At 34.3% G+C, this 25363-nt stretch overlaps 2 protein-coding genes and 1 pseudogene across 3 annotated transcripts; 1 reads left to right on the forward strand and 2 right to left on the reverse strand.

Annotated features, from left to right (window-relative positions):
• Positions 1–700: 700 nt before the first annotated feature.
• On the reverse strand, positions 701–1512 carry LOC107619189 (photosystem I reaction center subunit II, chloroplastic). Its single transcript, XM_016321431.3, has one exon. It carries the CDS (start codon positions 1400–1402, stop codon positions 770–772), a length of 633 nt encoding a protein of 210 aa, XP_016176917.2. The 5' UTR covers positions 1403–1512; the 3' UTR covers positions 701–769.
• Positions 1513–15170: 13658 nt separating this feature from the next.
• On the forward strand, positions 15171–15620 carry LOC107615086 (RING-H2 finger protein ATL34-like). Its single transcript, XM_021111780.1, has one exon. It carries the CDS (start codon positions 15171–15173, stop codon positions 15618–15620), a length of 450 nt encoding a protein of 149 aa, XP_020967439.1.
• Positions 15621–19337: 3717 nt separating this feature from the next.
• LOC107618313 (disease resistance protein RPV1-like) lies at positions 19338–24207 on the reverse strand (annotated as a pseudogene). The gene is made up of 5 exons (XR_015899271.1): positions 23593–24207; positions 22842–23470; positions 21400–22499; positions 20975–21310; positions 19338–20873 (listed from the first exon to the last, which is right to left on the reverse strand). The product of XR_015899271.1 is annotated as a disease resistance protein RPV1-like (transcript).
• Positions 24208–25363: the final 1156 nt, after the last annotated feature.

Here is a 25363-nt window from a genome sequence, read left to right on the forward strand (position 1 = left end):
AGTGTGCTTGGAACAGCACCAACGCCACCACTATCTTCAGCTTCATCTTATTGAATATAATTAACCAATGCTACTTAGCTTCTTCATTTTATATATATCATACCATAATAATTGAATAGCGGAATAGCTAATTATTATTGTAATATGAATTTCTACGATTGTATATATCTTCAATCAGAAGCAACTAATTCAATTATTCTTGTCCCAGCACGAATCAAGCAAAATAGCACAATACCCAACTATAGGCAACGTTTGGTTTCAAGACACAACACGCAAGTACTTTATTATTTGTTTGTTGAAATACAAATTTTTTATAAACATCTTACTACATAAAATATATATATATATATATATATATATATATATATATATATATATATATATATATATATATATATATATATAGTGTTCTTTTAAAATGTTAAAACATAAAAACGTAATCAGTTGAACACAATTTTTTACATTTTTAATTTTTATTAAATTTTATACAATTATTTTTTATATTTTTATTTCTTATTAATTTTTATAAAATATGAATTTTTTCCCTAATTTTATTGTACTTATTCAATATTTTACCAAGCACAATAAAAAATATACTAATAATTTGTGTCTATATCTTTAATATTTATATCTCTATGCCTCTATTTCAAGACATAAACCAAACGCTGGCATAGTTAATCATAAAACCCAACAATAGAAATACGTAAACACATAAGGTACGGAGATTAATATGATTATAATAAGTAAGTACAATAGAGATTAGGCTGAATTACAAATCATAGGGTTGCTTGCCAGTGAACTTGACCTCAATGGGGCTAACGTTCTTGCCAATAGACCTGAAGTTCTGACCAACACCTTGGCGACCAGGGTTGACTTTCTCAGGGTAGACACCATCCTTGGGGTGCAAGTATTGGACCTCGCCATTGGGGAAGACCCTGTAGAACTGGTACTTGATCTTGTACTTTGAGCGAAGCCTTGTCCCAAGTGCAAGGCACTGCTCTTTCCTTGCAAGCTTGAGAAGGTTTGGACCCTGCCTCATTATGGCGGCGCCACCTGTGGGCATCTCAAAGATCTGTTCTTTCGGGGAATCCCATGTTATGACGTAGAACTCTTCCACTTGGGCCTTCCTCAATAGTCCTCCAGTGCTTCCTCCGAATATTGGGGATGGCGTGTTTGGGTCCAGCTCAGGTGGGGTGAACCCCACTGGTGCCTCCTCCTTCTCCTTCTCTGCTGCAGCAGCCTCTACTTTCTCCTCTGCAGCCGAAGCTCTTATGCTTGGGAACCTCAGGTTCAGCTTGGGGGTGGTGAAGGACACTGCGGCTGCTTGCTTCCATGCACGGTCGGTGGGCTTGGGAGCAGAGAGGGGTGGGGTGAAGAGGGAAGCTTGTGTTGCCATTGCCATTTCAGGATGAGATGAAACAGGAAGAGGTGTTATTTTGGAATTTAGATGGGTGGTGTGGATTTGGATGTGGATATATATGGATAAGGTAATATGGCTTACACCAATTATGATTCATGATTTTGATTCCATGTCTCACCACACCCTCATACTCTCAATACAAAGCTTCCAAATGCTATTATTTTTTTGGTCTCACTTGGAAATAGCATTCACCATTGCTCGTGCACCAAACTCAAAAAAGGAGTCTTTTTATTTTCAATGGGCTCTGGATCTATGTTTAATCACAACGCTCATGTCCTTAAATTAAGTTTTCTTCCACAATAAGTTGGGCTTAACTTATGCTACATGGTGGGCTATACATTGGGGCGTGTTAAAAATTGAGGCCCTAACATAAGTAATAACCTGTTTAACGTCCAAGAGAAACCTGTTGTCATATGGAGGTGGCTTGCAGCGGGCCTTTTTTTTTTTCAATTTAAATAAAACAAATTATTTATTTACTCAAATAAATTGTAATATACAATTTTAGCATTTTAAATATTTAATTATATTTTTACCAACAAAAAAATTACAAAATTTACACTGTGCTAGTGCGAAAACGGCACTGAATTTTTTATTGCATTTTCGTTGTTATTGCCACTGAAAATTTGATGCATATGCATTTTTAGTAGTTTTTCTTGTATTTTTTGTGTATTTTTTTAAATTAATTATAGTTTTTTTTTTATCTAAATCGATCAAAAAACAATCAAGCTAGGCGTGCAACGCTAAGGGTGGCATTTAACGCCATAAAATCAAGCTAGGCATTTAATGTATTCAAGGCCAAACAAGTTGGCATTCAACACCACAACAAGACGTTTAACGCCCAAAAAAAGAAATGAAGGTGGCGTCCAACACCACAACTTGTCATTTAACGCCCAAAAGAGGAAGAAAACTGACCTTCAAGGCCTGGGGCTCCAAGTTAAATGCTCATGACCAAATTCAAAGTCCAAGTTAAACGCCACAATGCCAAGTCTAATACCAAACTCCAAGGACAAGTCTCAGTGTCTCAAAGACTTGGCGTCCAATGCCAAAACTGAAGTGCAACGCCAATCAAGGGTAGGGATGGCAAAATTACTCGAGACGCAGGGATCCCTGCGGGAACTGCTCTGAATGGGGATCTAACTGTGGAAACTTTTTTCTGCGGAGATGGGAACGGGGGATAAAATTCACCCGAGGCAGGCGTAGGGATCCCCACCCCGTTCCCTCACTCTAGTCTCCGAAACCCAAAACACATATATATATAGAAACCTAAAACTCCTTGTCCTCATTTGCATAACCCTTCTTCAATTCAGAGATCACTAACACTGTTCATACTCCATAATCCATCCAACGTCTCTGCAGCCACCCCCCTCGCCACTCTCCCTTCTCATCGCATCGTCACACCTCACCGTGCCATCACTCTCACTGCGTCGTGCTCTCTATTTGTGGCTCCGTAACTCTGCCGTCGTGTCTATTCCCCCTTCTGTTTCCATGTCTTCCGCCTTGTCCACTGTTTTGTCCTCTGACTCGCCGTTACGTCCCCCCACTGTGTCATTTCGAAAAAAGTTACCATCTTGTCGTTTAGACTTTTTGTATAAAATCTTGCTGTTTTTGTATAGGATGGATACTTGCAGCTCTATTTATATGGAAATTAATAATTAGTTAGAACTATCAGATAGATGGGGAATGGGGTCTTCGGAGGAATGGGGCCTGTGGAGAATAGGGATGGGGAGCAATATTCTCCCACGGTGAGGAACAGCGATGGGGACGGGGAGCAAATCTGGGGGTGGGGATGGGGAGCAGGGAGGTATCCCCGCTCCCACCCTGCCCCGTTGACATCCCTGATCAAGGGCCACTACATCAAAGTTAAACGCTAAACCTATAAAATTATACGCCAGCAAATTCACTTTAATTTGAGGTCCGGAATACTTAGCACAACCCACTCCTCAGAGATGTAATTTCGGTCAAATTAAGAAAGATTCTGTTAAGATAAGATTTGATTTGATTCTGATTTGGTTTTAGTTTTAGTTAGGATTTGAATTATTGTTATTAGTTATCTTATTCTCCCTACATAGAATATAAAATTTAGTTTTTGAATTTGAATTTTAGGTAGACTTAGAATATAAATAAGTAAACAAAGTTCACAAGAGAGGAAGATCCAGGATTGAGAATTCTCGGATCCCTAGCATCAACATCTCTCTCATCTTTTTAGTTTCCTTCATTATCATAAATAACTAAACCTCCATTATTAAAGATTAGGAGCACTGTTTGATTTATGCATCTATAATGTGAGTGCTTTCTTTATTTTAATTCATGCTTTTCTACATTTTAAGATTGAGTTTCTTTCTTCATCACTAATGGTTAGAAGTATTGAAAAATATTATAATTCTATCTTGAATTCTATTATTACTTTAGAAAAATTAATTTCAGATTAGCTTGAAATCTATCTCATAATCTTCATTTATTTAGAACTAGTATTTGAATACGTGATATATAATTCAGCTATGGATAGTTTTTTGAATATTGTTTGACTTAAAATCGAAACTATTTTTCACCTCTTCTCTTAATTAGTTGACCAAGGGATTGGTGATTAACTAAGTTAAGAGAAATTAAATTATTAAAAAATTGGAATTTGGTTATAAATGATTTATTGTGAAAATATTTTTGTATGAGTTAAAGTAAGAAAACACAGTCACTATTCTTTCTAAGAATCAAATATCTCTGGAACCTTCAACATTCTCATTCTTAATTTCTTCTTAATTCTCTAATCCATCTCCCATTTACATTCTACAATCATCTTAAATGTTAAAATTTTTTCACTATTCTTGCTTCTAATTCACGATCCAATTTTCTCTTGTCAATATTTGATTGATCTAATTAAACATTGTTTGTCTTAATCCGTTAATCCTTATGGAAATGATATCTACTCATTGTGATATTATTTGATGCGATTTAGTGTACTTGCCAATATCCGAGCGTATTCGATTTTCGCTCATCAAAATAGAGCAATCTTTTTGTAAGGATTCTCTCTGTTCCCAAGATAACAACCTTTGTCAAAAAAAAAACGTCCAAGAAAAAACATGTTGACATATGGAGAACTGTTTTTTTTTTTCTTTTAATATTGGGCTTCGATTGGTGTATCTTACCAAAATACCCAAAGAGGCGTGTTTGTCACCGTTGAGGGAAGCTCTGACTGACGCAGAAAAAACGTCGACTCCATTTAGCGCAATGCATCACTGCCGTTTTGCACAAAACGTTGCCATTGTTTTGTATAAAGGAGAGTGCTAGGGGAACAATGAAAATTTTGAACAACATGAACAACCACCAATCAAATGAAAATACACTATACCCTAATTTAATGCTACTAATTAAATTTACTCTTTTAATCCTATTAATTCACATTGTTTACACATTATTCAAAAATCTTATTGATTACCTATACTTTTTCTTGCATAAAATGTCGTTGACGTTTTGTGTGCATGCACGACACGTGACGCTAGCCTCTCTCTTCCCACCGTGAGAGCCTTTAACTCTAGCGACCATCTTCTCTTCTCTATTTCTTCTTCTTCTCGTCCAAGGCTCCACAAAACTCTCTTCCATCATTTTCAACTTCTTTACCCCACCAAAGCAAGTAAAACGACAGCAGATTATATACTCTACTAAATCAAAGCCATACAGGTAAAGTGTTTTATTTTTTGTTTATTGCTGTTTTTTTTTTTTTTTTTTGAACTGGATGTTTTTTAAATAGTAGTTTAGGGGTTTTGTAGTTTTTTTAGATTATTTTGTTGTTGATTAATAGTAAATAGATTAATTGTTAGTTGATTAGGAAATATGATTTTGTTATTGTAGTAGTAGTCGTCGTGGTAGTTGTTATAGTTGTTGTTGTTAATTAATAGTAAATAAATTAAGAAAAAGTATAGGGTACTAATATATTATCTGTCAACTTATTGTCAATAATAATTAATTATTATATTTTAAATACATATATAAAGAGACACATCAAGAAAATATATCTATAAAGACATTTCTATTTAATACAGTTATGAAAAAGACATTTTTAGTAAACACATCTACAAAGACACTTCTATTAAACACAGTTATAAATAAGAGTTGACAAAAGTTGGCAGAAATGTTGTTGGTAACGTAGCGGGATTGATAAATTAATTATTAGTTGATAGGAAATATGATTTTGTTATTGTTGAAGTAGTAGTAGATGTTGTTGTTGTTAATTAATAGTAAATAAATTAATTGTTAGTTGATTAGGAAATATAATTTTGTTATTGTAGTAGCAGTATATATTTTTAGTAATTTTAGTTTTAGTTTAATAATTTTTTTCAAAAACAGTATTATTTATGTATTTAATAGTTGATTATTATTAATGTTTAGTATTTATTTTTAGAAATTTTTTTTTCATAAAAATTAGTTTCAATTGTTATTAATTTATATTTTTAGTGATGTTAGTTTTGGTTGAAATATTTAATAATTAAATCTTAATTATTAAAAAAGAATTATTTATTAATTTTTAGGCATTTTTTATTTTACATAAAAAATTAGTTTTAATTTTTTAGTGATGTTAGTTTTGCTTGAAATATTAATAATTAAATCTGAATTATTATTAAAAAAACAGAATTACTTAATAACTTTTAGAAATTTTTTTATTTTACATAAAACATTAGTTTCAATTATTATTAATTTATATTTTTAGTGATGTTAGTTTTGATTAAAATATTTAATAATTAAATCTAAATTATTATTAAAAAAATAGAATTAATTATAGTGATGTTACTTTTAAATATCGTTCATTTCAAATATTTAATTAAAAAAATAACAGTTTCATGGTTTATTATTTGTTAACTAGGTTTAGTTTAGTTTAGTTTAGTTTTATTCTTAAATATTTATTGTTAAATAACCCTTTAAATATTGGTTAAAAAATAGTATAATTTTTAATTGTTATGTTAGAATTGTTATTAATTTTAAATATATATTTTTAAATATTGATTATAAAAGATTAATAATTAGTTCTTCGGTTATAATTATATTTAAATACTTGTATATTTTTTTATCGTAGAGTTTAGAAAATACGAAAATAAAAAAAGTGACATCATATATGTTGAAGATTATATTGTAAAATATCTTTAATATCTTATATATGTAAGTAATTTTTGTGTGCAACTGTAGTATTTAATAATTAATAATTTATTTAATAATTATTAATTATTAGAGTCGGTAGTAATTTAGTAATTAATTAATATAATTGTTACTAAAATAAATATTAATTTATTTTGTTAGTAATAGTAGTTATGGACTGGTTATAGTGATTCACTGTTAATTGTTATTTTTGTTTTTAGGGTTAAAAAAATTTTCATACGAGATACTTACACCAAATAGACTCATATGATGTTAGGGTGGAAGAACAATTGAGAGAGAGCGGGTTCTATCATATATCTCAGATTGGGAGGATCATGTCTTACAGTCTGACTATAGACGCACTGGTTGAAAGGTGGCGTTTTGAAACGCACACGTTTTATCTTCCATACGGCGAGTGCATGATTACTTTGGAGGACGTCGCCATGATTTTTGGACTCCAAATTCACAGTTTTTCATTGACTGGATCAACTAATCACAGCACAAGTGGGTTAGAGAACAAGTACATAACTCAATTTGGTAGTGCTCCTGGGCCAAACGACCATAGAGAAAATGGAATCAAGCTGGCATGGTTCCACACCGTAAAGCGGCGCCAACATTTGACTGATCGAGTAAGTAAGAAAATTTATGTGAAATGTCACATAATGTATTGTCAGACGATTATCTTTGGATGCAGGACATCCACTGCGGTCCTATTCTGGGCACTCTAAACCGAGAATTTTTGTTGATTCGGTTAGGAGTGTTCATAGGGAGATTGGATGTTACCAAACCCCAATATGAATTCCTATACCTGGGGGTGACGGGGAAGAGAACGATGATGCGATTGATGAGACTCGTGCAGGTGAAGATGAGGTTGATCGGCCTAGTTTTGGTAAGGGTGTAGTTAATGAGTTTGATACATGTGATGATGTGGTTGATGAATCTGGTCCAAGTAATGATATGGTTTATGAGGATGGTCCAGATAATTTGATGGTTATTATTGTATATTGACTAGAATTGTATTATAATTTATTAGGATTATTATTTATATTGTTGTAAACTGATCATGATTATATTTGTTATTTTTCGAGTATCACGTAGGTGCTCACGATAAGAATTATGACCTTAGGGTTAACCAGACTTGTAAGAGTTGATCTAGATGGAGCCCGTTATTGTAAAGAAGAATGTAAAAAAAATTGTTTCTAAGTGGCGCAAACCGTGAAAAAAAATATCTTTAAATGATGATGATGATGATGATGATGATGATGATGATGATGATGATGGAGGAGGAGGAGGAAAAAAAAGAAGGAGGAGAATAAATTCGAATGAGAAAGAAAGGAGACAAAAGAGGAGGAGGTAGTGGTGGTGGTGACGACTGAGACGATAACGAAAGAGAAAAATAAGGAAAAAAGAAGAAAATAAGAAGAGGCAGTAGCAGCAGCAATGTACGAGAAGAAGAAGAAAAAGAAGAAGCGCGTGAACAAGAAACACATTATAACAACTTAGTTAGACTTTGTTAGATAAATGACTTGGATGTAGAACGTTTTTGAATATTTAATTAGTTTTATCAAATTTTTTATTAGTTTTTTATGTTTAAAATTTATAATTAAGTCTAAGAACAAAAATATTATTTACATATTAAAGTCAGCCATCAAAATTAATATTATATATTTATATATAAATACATATATAGTTTAACTTATTTTTAATATATATTTTATATTTCAATATATATATTTTACTTAGTGATTAATTTTTGTATATACATTATTTTACTTCCAAGCAATTTTGGCATCCAAGTTCATCTAAGCAATTTTAGGTCACGCGCTTTTTCCGCTTTCTTCTTTCCTCACGCTTCTTCTCTTCGTCTTCTTCTTCTTTTCCCGCGCTTCTTCTCTTCTTCTTCTTCTTCTTCTTCTTCTTCTTCTTCGCGTTCCTCCTCCTCCTCCTCCTCATTCTTTTTCGCGTTCCTTCTTCTTCACGTGTTTTCTCCTTATCGTTATTCTTTTGTTGTTGTTGCTACTATATTTTTTTGTCTTTTCCTCCTTCTCTCCTTGGTGAAGAAAAGAAGCAGTGGAAGGTGAGGAGGAAGAGTTTTGAATTGTGCAAAACAAAAATGAACCGAACATGTTATTATGGTAAAACAATTGTATAGTATTAAATGAATGGAATATTATCCATTATATAAATTCAAATTCGAACAGCTTTTTGCATAATGAACCAAACACGTACTCATGGTGAAACAATTGTATAGTACTGAATGAACGAAATGTAAAACCCAAGAGATTAATAAATAATTAGCGAATAAATTAATTATTAATCAAGAAAATTATAAAATAAAATTTTGAAGTTTAACATGATAGAGAACATTAAAACGAGAATTTTGACACTAATTTCAAATAATTTGGCCCAAAATTGGGCCGAATGGGCCAAACCGGTTGAACTGGGCCTGAAATGGGCCAAGGCCCAACCTATCATCCCAACCACATATAAGAAGAGCCAATTCTCTTCTTCCCTTCAGCCAAGACGCTGAAGCAATGCAAGGTGAGGGAGAAGAAAGATAAACCCTAACACCAAAATTCAAACCACCACAACTTCTCGCTCCGAGCTCCGATCGCCGCACTGTTTGCGGCCACTTGGCTACCACGTCGAGCTCTACGAATCTATTGGAATAATTTCATAGGTAAACTTTTCTCTTGCTTTAGTTTCTCTATCCCCTTTGATTTTTGAGAATTATTAAGGGTGGTGGTGATATTTTGCTCCTTTGATGTTATAGAACTCGATTAGCTTGAGAAAAATATTCACTCTTGCTTGAATGACGCTTGGGTAAGGTAAGAATTCTAGAACCTTAGCTAATTCCTAAATTAAGTATATTAGGTATTGAATTTTAGGTATGAATGTGTCATATATGTGAATTAGGTTGGTATGTATAAAAATTGGAGCTTAATTGTATACATTGGTGGCTTGGTGGAGTTTGGATGCCATTACTTTCGGGATTTTGGATCCTTGGAGCTGTGGTTGGTGCCTCTTGAGTGGTGTTTCGGATTATACGTGAAAATCGGCTAAGGTATGGTTTAGGTTTCTCGTATTTAATATATAATGTCTTGTGAAAACTTAGGTTAGATGATCATAAGATAGGGTGGAACGATTAAGTATGTTAAATGCTCAGTGCTTGTGATAATAAATGATAATATGGTATGAGTATGTGATGGTGTTTAATTGATTATATTGGGAATGGAATGATGAATAAGGGTATGGTAATGATTGATGAAATGGTGATCATGAAGGTGTATATATGTGATTGTATATTGATGATTGTTGGAAAATTTGAGAAGTTTATGTATAGGGTTTATGAAAATAAGGTATGGTGAGTGATGAGAGGGTGTGGTATCTCATTAGTGTGATATGGGTTATTTTGTGTTGTATATATGTTTAGTAAGTTGTATTTGAATTTGGTTTTTAATGAATATTAAGGTTTTGAGGTTTTGTGTAAAGTTGGTTTTTGTCCGAACTTCGGCAGGCCATAACTCTGCTTCCGGACTCTCGAATGATTTCAAACTTATTTTATATGAAAACTGGGTCCGTGAAGTTTACGGCGTTCGAAGAACGGAAGAAAAATGTTTTAAAACGAAAAAGTTTTGCACGTCAGAAGTTCGGGATTCAAAATTGAAATTCTACAGGTTTTAGACTTAGCCAAAATTTTTGATAAAACGCGTGACCAGGGGTTTTTGCGTACGTGAAATTTCTCATACGCGACCAGTCGATTCTGCCTGGTTCGCATGCGTACGTGAGAAAGGCTATGCATACGCGTCTTGGTCCAGACGCGCACCCACGCGTACGCGTGACCCACGCGTACGCCTGGCCCCTGTTCCAACAACTCAAAGTTTTGTATTTTAAAACTAAATTTCGAACTTCTAAGCCTCTATTTTCATTCCTTTGGCCCTAGATCTGGTTAGTAAACCTAGTAATAGGATGAAGTTAGGAAATGGTGGTAACCTGAAGATGAAGGAAGATTTTTAAAAGGTCATATGTGGTTAGAGAAGATGGTTTTTGATTTGATAAAGATGATGAAAGTGGTGTATGAGGCAACTAAGAGAATAATGTAAAATTGAGAGTGATGTATGAGAGAATTGATGAAGTTAATTAATTGAGAATAATAAAATATATGATTAATGAGTAAGTGATTATGATTTATTGAGGAAGTATGGTAATGTTGCAAGTATGCCGGAGATGCATATGTAAGCTAAAGATTGAGTATTATTGAGCTTGGGGTGTTGTCCCCCCATGTCAGCTTGAGATTCATCCCATGGATAATATTGAGCTTGGGATGTTGTCTCCCCCATGTCAGCTTGGGATTCTGCCCATGGTTATCATTGAGCTTGGGGTGTTGTCTCCCCCATGTCAGCTTAGAATTCTTTCCATGGTTAATTTCTGATATTGGGGCTACGTGTATAGAGGAACTGTCCGCGGTTAGCTATCGAGACATGTTGGACTGGCTACGTAACCGACAGTTGGTATCAACAGCCATAGGACAGGCATACATCATATGCATATTGTTTGATTTGCTTGCTTGTGCATTAAATGGGATTGCCTAAGTAATTATAATATGCTATGTGTTTTATTTGCTGTCTGTATTATTTGTGTTCTACCTGTGTTTGTCATTGTCTGCTTGTTTGTCTCTGTAATTTCACCGGAGATGGAGGAACGGAGGAAAGGCTGAGAGATTTAGGGTTCTAGTTTAGTATTAGTTAGATTTAAGGAATTGGTTAAGTTTAGAAAGCCTTAGAGAACCACCTTGATTTATGGTTTCTGTTTTACTTCTTTAAGTTTTATAATCTGAGTGTCGGTGTTCTAGGATTGCCTCTGGCATTCCCAGGACCTTATATCTTATGTGCGTGGCACCTTTACCATGCTAAGAACCCTCGGTTCTCATTCCACACAATATTGTTATTTTTCAGATGCAGGTCGAGAGGCACCTCAGTAGGCGTCTAGAGTTCTGCAGCAAAGTATATTTTGGGACTTTATTTTGATGTATATTTTATACATGGTCATATGTATATAACTCTCCGAACAACTTGTTTTGTTTTGCATCTCTTAGAGGTTTCAGGAGAACTAGGGTTTTATTTATGTATTTTGGACCTTGGGGTATGTATATATGTATGTAAATCTCATCCGGCCAGCCTTAGCTTCGCAGACTGAGTTAGGAGCTTGTTATTTTGTACTCTTGACTCTCTACTCCTGTCTTTTATATATATATGTTAGTGAACCATACTCTTGACTCTCTTCATTTATTATGTTGGTTTATGTGGAGTTGATCATTTGTTTGTTTATTTACTATAGGCATTCTCTGTGTTCATGCCTGTGCTACTCTTGCACGGGTGAACAAGAGACCCGAAGATTTCTGTCATTCCTTGGTCACCATGGAGTCATACAAGAAGACATATGAACATCACATCAATCTTCTCCCAGGCCAATCTCTGTGGAAAAAATCAGTCTACAATCAGCCACAAGCTCCTAACATTAAACGAAAACCAGAAAAACTGACAACCAAAAGAAGAAAGGATGCCGATGAGGGTACTAGTGGAAACAAGAAAGCTAAGCCAACCGTTACTCTAAAGAGACAGCTGAAGCTGTTCACATGCACATATTGTGAAGTAAAGGGCCACACTAAGAGGGGATGTAAAAAAAAAAGAAAGCTGATGAGGTTGCTGCTGCGCTTGCAGCTGCATCAGCTGCTATTGCGGCTGCCAAGTCCAAAACTACTCCAACTGGGAGTACACCTGCAGCTGAAGCAAGCAACACCACCAATGAAGCACCACAAGCAGTTGAAGCTCCTCTTGGTGTTGGTGTCCAAAATCCTCCTCATGTGGATGTTACAGACAACCTTCCACCACCAGCGGCTGCTGCCGAGATTGACTTATCTCAACCAAACTATGGTAAAACACAAGATGAGGTAAAAATGTCCTCTATCATTTATTTTTGACAATTTTGTAATTGCTCTTTTTTCACACTAGTTTCCTAACTTTACTCAGGCACCAACACCACCACTACCAACAAAAAGGCAACATAAATTAGCAACTAAAAGGAGAAATTCACCACCACCAGTAACTGCTTCTGTTGATCCCATGCAAGGAGCAAGTGTAGCAACATCTTTTAAGTTGGTAAGCTTTCTGAAGTTTGTTCCAACTCTAGGGTTCAAAGCACCAAGGAAGAAAAATACTAAATAATTGGATATACTAGCTGTTGATGTTTGATCAATTACATATAGAATTTAGGCATTAGTTATTTTTTTTGTTATTTTCATTCAGGAAAAGCATATAACCAGACTGTACGGTTTATTTTTACTTTTAGTAGTTATACACCTTTAAATTTGGAGTTCTAATTGTGTTCTTTTTTGGTGGCTGCATTATGGTGTTTATCAGGAGCTACTCAATTGATTGTGTTTGACAATGTGTTAATTATAATCAAAATATGCTATTATCAATTTATTTGTTCTGTTCTATTTATTCAGTTTCGTTATTATCTTTGTAATCTATTTACATACCAATAATCCAAACACTGCACATACATTCATAAACAATACACAGTTGTTACATTTTTACAATCACAACTAGTACAACAACTAATAAGAAAAAAACCAACAATCCTAACATTTGTATTATATATTTCTGGGTCCTTAATTCAACCTCCAAATTGCCAATCCTCAAAGCAAGACTCACGCTCATTTCTTCATTGTTATATGCTGCAACATTTTCAAAATTTTCATTATCATCTTCTACAATGTCTGCTCATCGGAAAAACTCACACCACCTTTTTTCACTATTCTGTGAGCAGTAAATTTAAGGATTTCAGAGTTGGCATAAAAAAAATCAACAACAATTCTTAAAGACAAACTTACGTTGTAATTCGGACGTCTAAAGAACGGCTTGTTTGGTTGGGTATCCGTTCCAGACCATCGGAACACAGGGCGTTTCCCACACCCACACCGCTCTGGCACTCGCGAAGCTCTGCTGCGACTAGGCGTCCTTGTCGTTGATCGAATAGAACTCCCGTCTTCTTCATTTGCACGTCCAACCATCGTTCCAACCAGCACAGCAACGACGAAGAAACGGACAGCGAGGAGGAGGAGGAGGAGGAAGAAGAAGAAGAAGTGGTACGCTACTCCATCAGCAGTTAGGGTTAAAAAGAGGCTCAGGGACCACATTGGGTTACACACTTTTGATTGCCACATCTTGTAACCGTTACACACTCCAACGTGGCAATCAATTGCTACATCACTATTGCTGGAAAGGAGTTTAGATGGAAAAAGGGGGAGGGACCAACTAGGTGCATTTTTTTCAATTTCGAGGACATAAATAGTGTAATTGGGAAGTCAGAGACTAAATTAGTGCATTTTGTGAATCTCAGGAACTACTTTAGAGTTTAACTCGATGTGTAACATAGCCTTTTTGAAAATAGAATATTCTAATAATATTTCATTTTTAAATCCAACCACAAAGATACTTAAATCATTAATGTTATAATTCTTATTCTACTGCTCGTGTATATATTAAAACTAATTAAAATCAGATCCATGCCCTGAAGCCGCCATAAGATCCTTATTAAAAGCTCCAAGTAATTAATATGCATATGTTCCTTCTTCGTAATTGTCAACTCTTTTCTTGCATGCCCGATATAGGAACTAGTAGTTCTAGATTCCTAGTTTTAACCAAATCCGAAGCATATCATCTTAGTATTTATGATGTCTTCTACGCCACAACTACTTCTTGAAAGGTCCCCCTTTTTATTTTTTATTCTTCTGCATGATTTTAAAATATTTTTTGTATTTTTTAAGATAAATAATTGTATAAATTAATTGCTTTAATAAGTAATTTTGTTTACTCATATAACTTTTTACTATTTTCAAAATAAATTTAATTTTCCCTTTGCACATTTTTTTTACCATATGTGAACCAAATATTGTAAACTTGGACTTGTTTTATAATAAATTTTGATTTAATTATTATATTGATCTTTATATATATTTTTTAATTTAGTATTTATATTATTTTTAATTTTGTAATTAAGTAATTTTTAATATAAAAAATATTAAAATTAATAAAATATTTTTTCATAAATTGAAGATACCTACAGTTAAGAATCTAATTAGATCTTTAATCACATATTTTTTAGGAGAAATATTCTGTTAATTTTAACATTTTTTATACAGAAATGACCTAATTATGAAATCAAAAGCAGTGTAAGTATCTAATTAAACAAATATATATAGACCTAATTGTAAATTTAGTAAAACTATAGGGACCAACAAAATAATTAAATCTAAATTTTTTTATTTTACTAATATTCTATTTTTATAGATTATAACAACATCTTTATTTGCTTAAGATCGTTATTACAAAAATTTAATATTATAAGTATACTTTATTGTTTGTCATATTTAGCTACGAAAGATCATATTCAATACACATAGAATGTTTTCTATCTGCTCTACCTTACTAGCTTTGTTGAGAACTACTAAGTTGGTGCTTCCCTCACATAGTAATCGTCAACAAACATCTTTGACAAGTTCCAACAATAAATGTCTGCATAGATATTCCCTTCTTCCTTTTCATCCATTTTCATTTGTGTCGCCATGACCATGTCACCGGAACAAATGAACATCGTCTTTGGCATACTCATAGTTGGAGCACTCATAATTGCCTTCACATTCTTCAGCTTCACCATGCTTGGATGGTGTAGTCACACTAGTGACATGCCGGCACCACCGGGAATATATTTGGACAACAAGTTCTCCGGCTGCGGCGGCGCGAGCTTGGAGTCGCACTCCATTACCTTCCAGTACAAGGTAGGTGGTTCTGTAGATGGAAGGAACCAAACAGAGTGTGTTATATGCTTGGCGCAGTTCGAAGAAGAAGAGAGTGTTCGGAAGCTTCACAGTTGCAAGCACGTATTCCACACATGTTGCATTGATAGGTGGCTTGGCTCTCATACCGGCTGCCCCTTGTGCCGGAGTCAGATCGACCAAGCCGCCGCTTCCCCAAATGGAAATAACCATATCATCTTGGTTTCTGTTGATTCCTGAATCATCATCTCATCTAATATTCATAGTCATCTCAAGCTATTTGGAGAGGCATCTCAAGATCTAACTGGCTAAGGTCATAAAAATGTGTCAAATAATTTTTTTGCAGCCTCAGAACACAAGGTCAATCCTCAGAGGACCCTGGTCCAACAAATTTGTACAATATTTCAAACTCCTTGAAATATTTAATTTTGATCCTTAAATTTTCTACTCCATGTGCCATAAAGTAGAAAAAGGAAATAGTAGATGAACAACACTTTTTTTATTTTGATATTGACTTTCTATCGGTGTTTTCTAGCTTTGTTGAAGTTTGCTGTGTTTTACTATAATATGGAATTTATAAATCTAACTCTTAGATTTGTTTTAAAAAATTTTAAAGAGTACTTTTCTATATCTAAGCAATTTTATATTTAAATTTATCCAATATTTGAGTGGTTTCTTTTTTCCGTTTTTTTTTTGTATTTCTTCTTCTTCTTCTTATTCTTCTTTTAAATTTATGCTTCTTCTTTCTTCTTCTTCTTTATTATTTTTCAATTTAATTATCATTGTCACCAACAATACCTTTTTCTCTTCCTCCTTCTCCTCTCCTCCTTTTTTATTATTCAATTTCGTTATCGCCGTCACCAACAATGCATCTTTCTCTTCCTCCTCCTCTTCTCCTTCTTTTTTATTATTTTTCAATTTTGTTATCGTCATCACCAACATCTCTTCCCCTTCCTCTTCCTCCTCCTATTAGAATTTCGTCTCCTCCTTCTATTTCATCCTTCTCCTCCATCATCATTGTCTTCATAATCATCATCGTTATCGTCATTGTCTTGTCTTCTTCTAATACGTATCATCATTATTGTTATCATCAAATTTAAATTTATTTAATGGACAATTTTCGGTTTATTTAGTATTATACAATGGTTTCGTTTTGAGCTAATTTTCGGTTCATTCAAGACGTAAGTATTTCTGAATTTGAATTTATATAATGGACAATTTTTACTTCATTTGATATTATATAATTGTTTCGTTTTGATAATATTTTTTGTTCATTCGAGACGCGTGTGTTTCTGAATTCGAATTTATATAATGGACCATTTTTTGTTCATTTGGTATTATACAATAGTTTTGTTTTGATAATATTTTTTATTTTTTCGATCTCCATAGAAAATCAGAATCAATAAAGATGTTAGCAAAATGTTGGTGTTGTTGATGATGACAACAATAATGATGGAGGAGAAACAAGAAAAGGAAGGAGGGGATTAAAGAAATTCAAATAAAAAAGAAATAGGAGGAGAAGATGGATGTGGTAGTATGGTGGTGGTGACGATGACGATAATGAAAAAAAGATGAAAAAAAGGAGAAAGAAGAGAAGGAGGAGAAGGAAAAAGAAGAAGAAGAAGAAGAAGATGAAGTCCCGCAACGTAAACTAAATGACTTGAATGATCTTGGATGTAAAATTGCTTGGATGTGTAGCGAGACTCATTTTTAAATGAGGTAAAACCAAATCGGTACTCGAAAGATTCTAGCGCTGACAAAATGGTACTTGATTTTTATTATTGACAAAACAGTTCCTAAAAGATTTTAAAATTTGATAAGCGTGTCCCTGAACTCGTTGGAGCAAATCTCTTGCAAGCACAATGCTGATGTGGCCAACGTATTTTGGTGACCTGGCAAACCACCCCAAAGCCCCCTCCCCAACGCACACTCTCTCGGGAGTGGATCCTCTCCAGTGAAGAAAAAATTAGATGGTGTCAATTGTGATCTCTCTCCCTTCATTACTCTCTCTCTCTCATATTTATTTTTGGTCTCACTTATAATATTAATGGTGAGAGATCAAACTTCATTTTCTCAAGTGTTAAAAAAATTGGAGAGAATCCATTTCCCACTCTCTCCCCTTCCCTCTCCCTCCCCGTCGCAGCCCCCATCCCCAACGCACACTTCTCCCCCATTGTAGTCCCCGCCCCATCACAACCCCCTCCCCAACGTATACTCCCCCTTCCTCCCTCAACACCACCATTCGCAGCAACAACCTTAACATCAACAGCAACAACAACCTCCACCACTTCCCCTCCCCAACGCACATTACCCCTCCCTCCCTCAACCCCACCACTCGCAGCAACAACAATCTCAACATCAACAGTAACAGCAATCTCCACCACTCCTCCTTTTCCAACACACACTCCCCTCTTATTCTCTCAACACCACCACTAGCAGCAACAATAACCTCAATATCAACAGAATTGTCCCAAATCATGAATTATCCCAAATTTTTAGATTAATTTATAATTCAAAAAGATTAATAAAAATAAAACCCAGAGAAAACAAATAAATTCATATACATTAATCAAAATAAAATAAAATAAAGATTAATACAGACACCACCGAAGTAAGAAGCCGATTTAGACAAGACCAGAAGAAGAACACCAGAGACAGAGGAAGCACGACATGACAGAGCCAAGATAGAACACAGACAGAAGAGGCAGGACAGTGACTGGGGACGAGCAACAAGCAGATACAAGCGGCAACTGGCAGTGTGAGTAGCGAGCAAAGGTGACGGAGACGAGGCCAATAAAGGAGACAGACGACGCTGATGAACGCAGAAGACCCGACGATGGCAACAGTGTGGTGTTAGTGACACTAGCTCTATAAAACTGAGAAGGTTGAGCTCCACTGTCGTTTTGGGGAGGGTAAATTGAGAGTGTGAGACAATGCGTCGAGAAAGGGGGATTAGGGTTCAACGGGGCAAGAAAAGAGGATTAGAGTTCAAAAGGTGGGATTTTGGATTGGGGAGGGGGAAAGTGCGTTGGGAAAGGGGGATTAGGGTTAGGGAAGCGGAGGGAAGGATTATGGTTGGGGAGGGGGGAGAGTGCATTAAGGAAGGGGAAGGGAAGGGGGGAGTGCGATGGGGAGGGGGAAGGAGAAGTGCGTTGGAGGGGAAGGATTATGGTTGGGGGGGGAAGGATTATGGTTGGGGACGGTTTTTGCCATATCATCAAATTGTAGTGGCCATGTCAGCATTGTGCTTGCCGGAGATGTGCTCCGGCGAACTCGTGGGTACGCTTGTCAAATTTTAAAATCTTTCAAAGACTATTTTGTCAATAACAAAAATCAGGTACCATTTTGTCAGCGTCAGAATCTTTTGGATACCGATTTGGTATTTACCTCTTTTTAAATATACAAATTTAATTCTTAAATTTGTCATTTTGATTTATAAATTTTTTAAAATGTGCTAATCCTACCCTCTTATTTGTGTATCCCAAAATTTAAAATAGTGCATTGAGAATTCAAACCTTTAAATTTGCATTCATATTTTTATAATCCAAAAACCTGAGGGTCCAATTTGTTAGTGACAAATTAAAAAAAAAAAATAATCTCTATAAAAAAAGAAAACACCTATTATATTCATAGCCATGCATAACACACGCATTATATTCATATCTAAAAAAAACAGTCCATAAACAAAATTGTATTTCTTATTAATTAAATTAATCTTAACTCTTTTTTTTTTGGTGACTATCTTAACTCTTTGTTTATTATATTTTATACAGATTTCAAATTTAAAATTTATATTTTAAGTTTAAAATTTAGAATTTAAAATTTAAGATTTAAAATTTAAAATTAAGAGTTTAAAATTTAAGAATTTTAAAATTTAAATTTTAGAGTTTAAGAAGTGTTGCGCAATGCGCAGCTCTGTAAACAACTATGTTTATAAGAGAAGAGAGAAGCATATTATACTAGGAAAAATATATGTCTGAGTTTTTTTTCTCTATATCTAATTATAGTGTAGTTCTCTAATACAAGAGATTTAAATGTCTAATTTATCTACGGATAATAAAACAAAATACAATCACATAATACATCCTCAAAAACTCTTTTCAAACATAAAACTATTTATTAATGCACCTAAAATCAAATAAAATACCTATATGAATAATTAGTGAATTGATGGTGTTTGAATTTCCAACAACCATCAACGTAGTTGATTTCTTGAATGAAGTCAAAGTAAGTTTTCTGGTCTTGGAAGCAAAATCTTTCAAGTGAAGTATTTCCAACCAAAGTAACTGAACCAGCTCTTTTCGTCCTCTTATCAACCAATTCCATTTTCTGAATGAAATTTTGATATTCTGATGCTTTTATTGGACTGATCCCAAACCCTTTTAGCTTCAGAGGCACATAATCTGATTTACCTGTCTGTGTCACCACCGCAACCTTAATTTTAAGCCTCTGTTGAACTTCAACATTGCTTCTGCTATTAAGGAAGTGAGTAAGCCGGTGATCATACACGAGAAACACATGATCTGAAACAATTTTTTCAAGTGGTTTCTTCAAGTAAAATTTGACATTGTTTCCTTCATCTTCACCAACACTTATGGTAAACCTGAAAGTAGAACCATCCGAGAGGATTCGTGGAACAATGAAGCAAAATATGAAGCCCAACGAAGGGGAATGTGGCGCAGCCGAAGAAGAGATATCAACATTTACATAATCATGTGATGTTCTATACTCCAACCACTTTGGAACATTGCTTCCTGGATACACATAGATGGCTTCATTGTCATTATCTTTATAGTAGTCATGTGTTAATGCTGATAAATGCTGGTATGCAAATTTCATGAGGTTGATTCGTGCATTCAATTCAATAGCCCCAAGGGAGTGTTGATCCAATTTCAAGCAATTCCAGAACAAAATGCTTTTCCTGTTTTCCTTAAGCTGCAAGGCAGCCGATGATGGAAACAACACTGTCTTGAGTGATGCGCATCCGGTGGCATCTAGATACTCAAGAGATGGGGGAAGCTCTGGTAAATCCCTCAGGTTCCAACAATATTTGATGCTAAGATACTTGAACCTTGTGAGATTCTTGATGGTTTCAGGAATGCTCTGAATATCAGACAATCCTAGATGTAATGTTTCGAGTTTGCTTTGGCGCCCAAAGGATGTCGGTAGTTGTTGGATACCTGTGAGCTCTAAGTTCAAATCTTCCAGATTCTCTGAGGTAACTGAGAAGTCCTGTAGCCTTACGCAGCCGGCAAGAGAGAGAGAACGGAGAGAGCTCAAATGGATATAGCTTCGGAGCTGCCTAAGGGAAACGCACCCTCCTAGATCCAATATCTCAAGCTTGTTGAGACAAAAAACAGATGGATGTACATAAAGGAAACTGAAACTCTTGCGAATAACTAGTATTTCAAGGTTTCTGGCTTTCGACAAGTCTGGCAGCATGGTCAGGTGTAAGGAATTATATAATCTAAGGATCCTTAAATTTACCAGATTCTGCACCAATTAGAACAATTTTAAAAAAGAATCAAACAGCTAATTAAAGTATATATGAAATGGAAATTTCATACAATAGGACACAAATATATACAACTTACCTTCACCCCACACCAAAGTTTTTCCATTCGGTTGAAGGACAAGTCCAATATTACTAGATTTTCTGCAGAAAAGTTGGTTGGCAAGGAATCCAAAGGGTAATGCATCCAACTAAGGTATCTTAGTTCATTTGACAAAGAATCAAGTTCTTGAGGAAGACACAGGCCTTTGTTCCACGAAGATGGAAGTCCATCAGAACTATACGTGGCCTCTTGAGATATGTTGCTGTAGAAATTTAGAAATCGTAGTTTGCTCATCTTAGCAAAGACTTCTTGGCTTAACTGAAGGTCCTTAATTGCTGAAAAGTTGAAGGATATGCTTCTAATGGCCTCACTCCCCTATCAACAAAGAAGTATAGAAATTTCAAACAACATTAAAAGTCTATTTTCCCCAGAAATAAATAAATAACCAAACTTTTGAGTTTTACCCTGTTGTTTTTCAATACTTGATATATGTCGTGAGAATCCCATAACCGAAGTTGATTTCCAGGGTATTCAGCAGAGCCATCTTTAATGATCTCCCAAGCCATTTCTTGAATAATATCATGCATAGATACAATATTGTGCTCAGAAATAATTATAAGAGCCTTATCTTTCAGCCTTTCCATCCCAGCAGCCACTGCATAATCTTGGTCTTTCAGTAAAACGTTTATGTATTCCAACTTGAGCTTCAATCCATTGAAAAAACAGGCAATGTCTAAGAAAATCTGTTTCTCTTGACGATCAAGATCGTCATAGCTCAGCCGCATTATATCATGAACTTTCTTATTAGGCATTCTTTTAAGTTTCTCCAATTGACTTTCCCATATATCCTTTCGTTTGCCACGAAGAAGTTGAGCCAAAACTTTAACAACTAATGGAATGCCTTTGGCATACCTGACCACCCTCCTTGACAGCTCACAATACTCCATTTCAAACTGGTTTTGTTTGAAGGCATTTAGAATGAAGAGTTCAAGAGATTCATCACAATCCAATTCCTCAACTTGGTATATCTCTTCAGCTTCTCCAACTAGCACTTGCTTATCTCTAGTTGTTATAATGATTCTACTGCCTAATCCAAACCAATCATGAGCTCCAATTAAAGTTTCTAACTGGTCAGAATCATTCACATCATCTAGAACAATGAGAACCTTCATGCGCCCAAGCCTTTTCTCAACATAATCAGGCAATCCCTTTGGTAAGTCAATTCTCAAATTTTGTTCATTCAATAGTGTAGAAAAGAGTTTCTTCTTCAAAGACATTATTCCATCTCTTTCTGACTCTTTTCTTACATTTGCCAAGAAACAACAAGATTCAAATTCGGCACACATTCTGTTGTATACTTCTTCTGCAATGGTTGTCTTACCAATACCGCCCAAACCCCAAATTCCAATAACACGTACATCTTCGGATTCTTTGAGCATCAACGACTCTTAACTGTGCAATTGGTTTGTGAATTCCAACAAGTCCTTTTGATTTAACCTGATGCATGTCATTTAATCTTGATGATATAAAATCAACAATCTGATCAACAAGCTGAGCATCATTCCTATACAACAACAAAGGAAAAGAAAATATACATTTATTATTAATTTGGAAGTTTGGAACCTTTGTTTTCTTTTATTAGCAATCTAAAAGCTTCATGAATATGAACCTAGAGAAGACTAACTTTACTATGTGCTTCTACAGGTGAAATTCAGAACTACAAAGTAAAAGAAAATTACATGTACACACAAGGCCATACATATATCACATTATCATCATTCAATGTATCATTGACTTACCTAATATACAATCAATTTACATTTCAATTGTTAATCTCCAGACTTATGCAATAACTGCTTACAAGGTAGATGCATATAACTATGTAAAAAAGCAGGAAAAGACTTACCTAAAATTTGTCGAGTGAAATCCTGATAAATCAGCAGAATTTTTCAAAGCAGTTCTCCAGTTTTGCACCTTGATCATATCATACCTTTCCTCGTGTTCAGCGAACACATTTGCAAAGGTGCCCTTTTGATATCGTACATCTGATGGATCTACTTTGTAAAAAACAGGTATTACGGTTTGTCCATCTTTTTCTCTACACTCGACTATTTTCACAAGTTCTTCTAAACACCATCTCGAAGAAACATAGTCTTGTGAGAATATCACCAATGAAATCAGCGACTTTTCTATTGCTCCAAAAAGTGCCTGTGATATGTCATCTCCCCTCTCAAGTTTGTCATCAACAAAGGCAAAAATTTGTTTTCGATGAAATTCCTTAATCAAATGACTCAGCAAACCTTGGCGAATATCTGTGCCTCTAAAGCTAACAAAGACATCATATTTTATTTGAGGAGCTCGGAAAGTTAAAGTTTTATCAGTATATGAATAAGAATTTTCAGATATCATATTTTCTTCCATGCCCTTAAATTTGAGACAAACAAGAGACCAACAAATACAACAAGTTTTATTTGGAAAGCTTTGGAAGATGCCATTGGAGATAAAGAAGTGCACCTTGTCTGCCTCAGTTTGCTTCTACACCATTCAATATCACAATTAGGAAGCATAAATATGTACATCTACTGAATTGAGATCAAAGTTGCCACAAATTAAAACATGGAAAATAAAAGAAACATTTGACAAACTTTGTTTCAAACCTGAAATGATAGTTGTTACCAAATTGATCGATGCAACATTTTATCAAACAGTTAGTGTGCAGAATAATAAGATAGTGCTTGTTATATAGTAGATCCAGCCAACAGATATAACCTGGCCTGAGAGGTTCAAAGAACTTTGAATTCTAAGATAAGAAGCACCCTCCAATTATTTAACAATGTTGTCATCCATGACATAAGCACAAGCAACAAGAGTGGACTTGTTCAAACAGGAAGAGATAACAATAATAAATGAATAATAAAATCATGAGTAACACTCATTGTCTATAGTCTTTGACTCTAAGTATACAAAAATATGTATATTAACTTGTTTCTGTATCTATACTGAAATACTATTTCAATTCATTAATGAATACACTACTCAAAATTCCTATTTTTAAATCCTTATATCACAAATGGAAGGGAAGAAGATGTCTATGATTTAAACAAAGCAGGCTGCATTAATTGTCGTGTGAAGTGACGGTCCATCTCAATATGCTTCATTCTCTCATGGAAGGTTAGGTTCAAAGCAATGTGGATTGCAGCACTACTATCAGAAAATACAGTGGTACTCCTCTGAGCTGTGAAGCCATCGTGTGAAGTTCTCCACCACTGAAAATATCTTAGAGAAAACCAAATAGGAGAATATTAAAAGAAAAAATATCATATTTAAGTCAAAACTTTAAGACCTTAAATTTATGAGTTTTTTATTTTATAAATTCTTCATAAGTATATCTTTTTCAATGTAGAACCATTCTTTATAGTTATACTACTCACATTTACTATTTAACACTAGTCTCGACACAACTTCTCCAATTCACATTACCATATACTTTTAAAGATAGCATAGAGGAAGATGAGAAGAGAAGGCCCTGTCTTATTAATTAAATCAAACTTAATGCAAGCTCATCACTGTCATACAAGAAGCTACTATAGTTATAACTCATCAAATTATCGAGGAGAAGTGCAATATACTTATAATTACCCTACCCAGACTAAATTTCTTACACAAAGATATATAAAGTGTAGTAATTTGTGATATTCCATAAAAAATTAAGCCTCAATTATACTAAAAATACTAAATTAAATAGTGTAAACGCTCAAGCTCAATCTAAATATAAAGAGAAAATATCAACATTACAGAAAAAAAAAATATCGAATTTAATTATTATTAAATTTATAACTATTTTTACATGTGAATTTTATTGTCTGTATTAAAGAGTGATTAATTCTTCACTTTTTCTTTATGAACTCCTTCACTTTAAAAGAGGTTGATTGCAAATAAATATAAAAACACAACATCAATTTACTAGCCCCCCAACAACTCTTACTATAATTCATAAAAATTTCATATACTAGTTTAAACCTAACCACCTATTTATACTATTTCTATGGTGGTATAGAAGAAAAATATCATTTCTTAAGCTTATCAACTTGTCATGTTGATCAACTTAATAACTTGTCAAATCAACATGCGTATTAGAAGTTGCAAATTTATATGAGTGGTAAGTAAATTAAAGTTGAAATATTTGATTATGAATTATCGTCTTTAAATATGTCACACTTTTTTGAAAATTTTCATCTTTCATTCTAAATTGATTTTGAATTCATTACAATGTAATTGAGATCCCCTTTAAAAGTTTTATATATTTCTTTTAATTCAAACCAAGTTACTTAATTATTAAAATTAATTTTGTTTACTCACAGAGATCAGAATTCTAGCAGGATGCTTAGAACAATAGCTTACGTTACTTTTATTGTATCTAATGTAACT

The sequence above is a fragment of the Arachis ipaensis genome, chromosome B9 (genome assembly GCF_059453495.1).
Source record: "Arachis ipaensis isolate K30076 ecotype BB chromosome B9, ASM5945349v1, whole genome shotgun sequence".
NCBI lineage: Eukaryota > Viridiplantae > Streptophyta > Magnoliopsida > Fabales > Fabaceae > Arachis > Arachis ipaensis.

What these genes read in the sequence shown, in the direction of transcription:
- LOC107619189 (XM_016321431.3), bottom strand. Translation starts at nt 1,402, where the DNA reads ATGGCAATGGCAACACAAGCTTCCCTCTTCACCCCACCCCTCTCTGCT.
- LOC107615086 (XM_021111780.1), top strand. Translation starts at nt 15,171, where the DNA reads ATGACCATGTCACCGGAACAAATGAACATCGTCTTTGGCATACTCATA.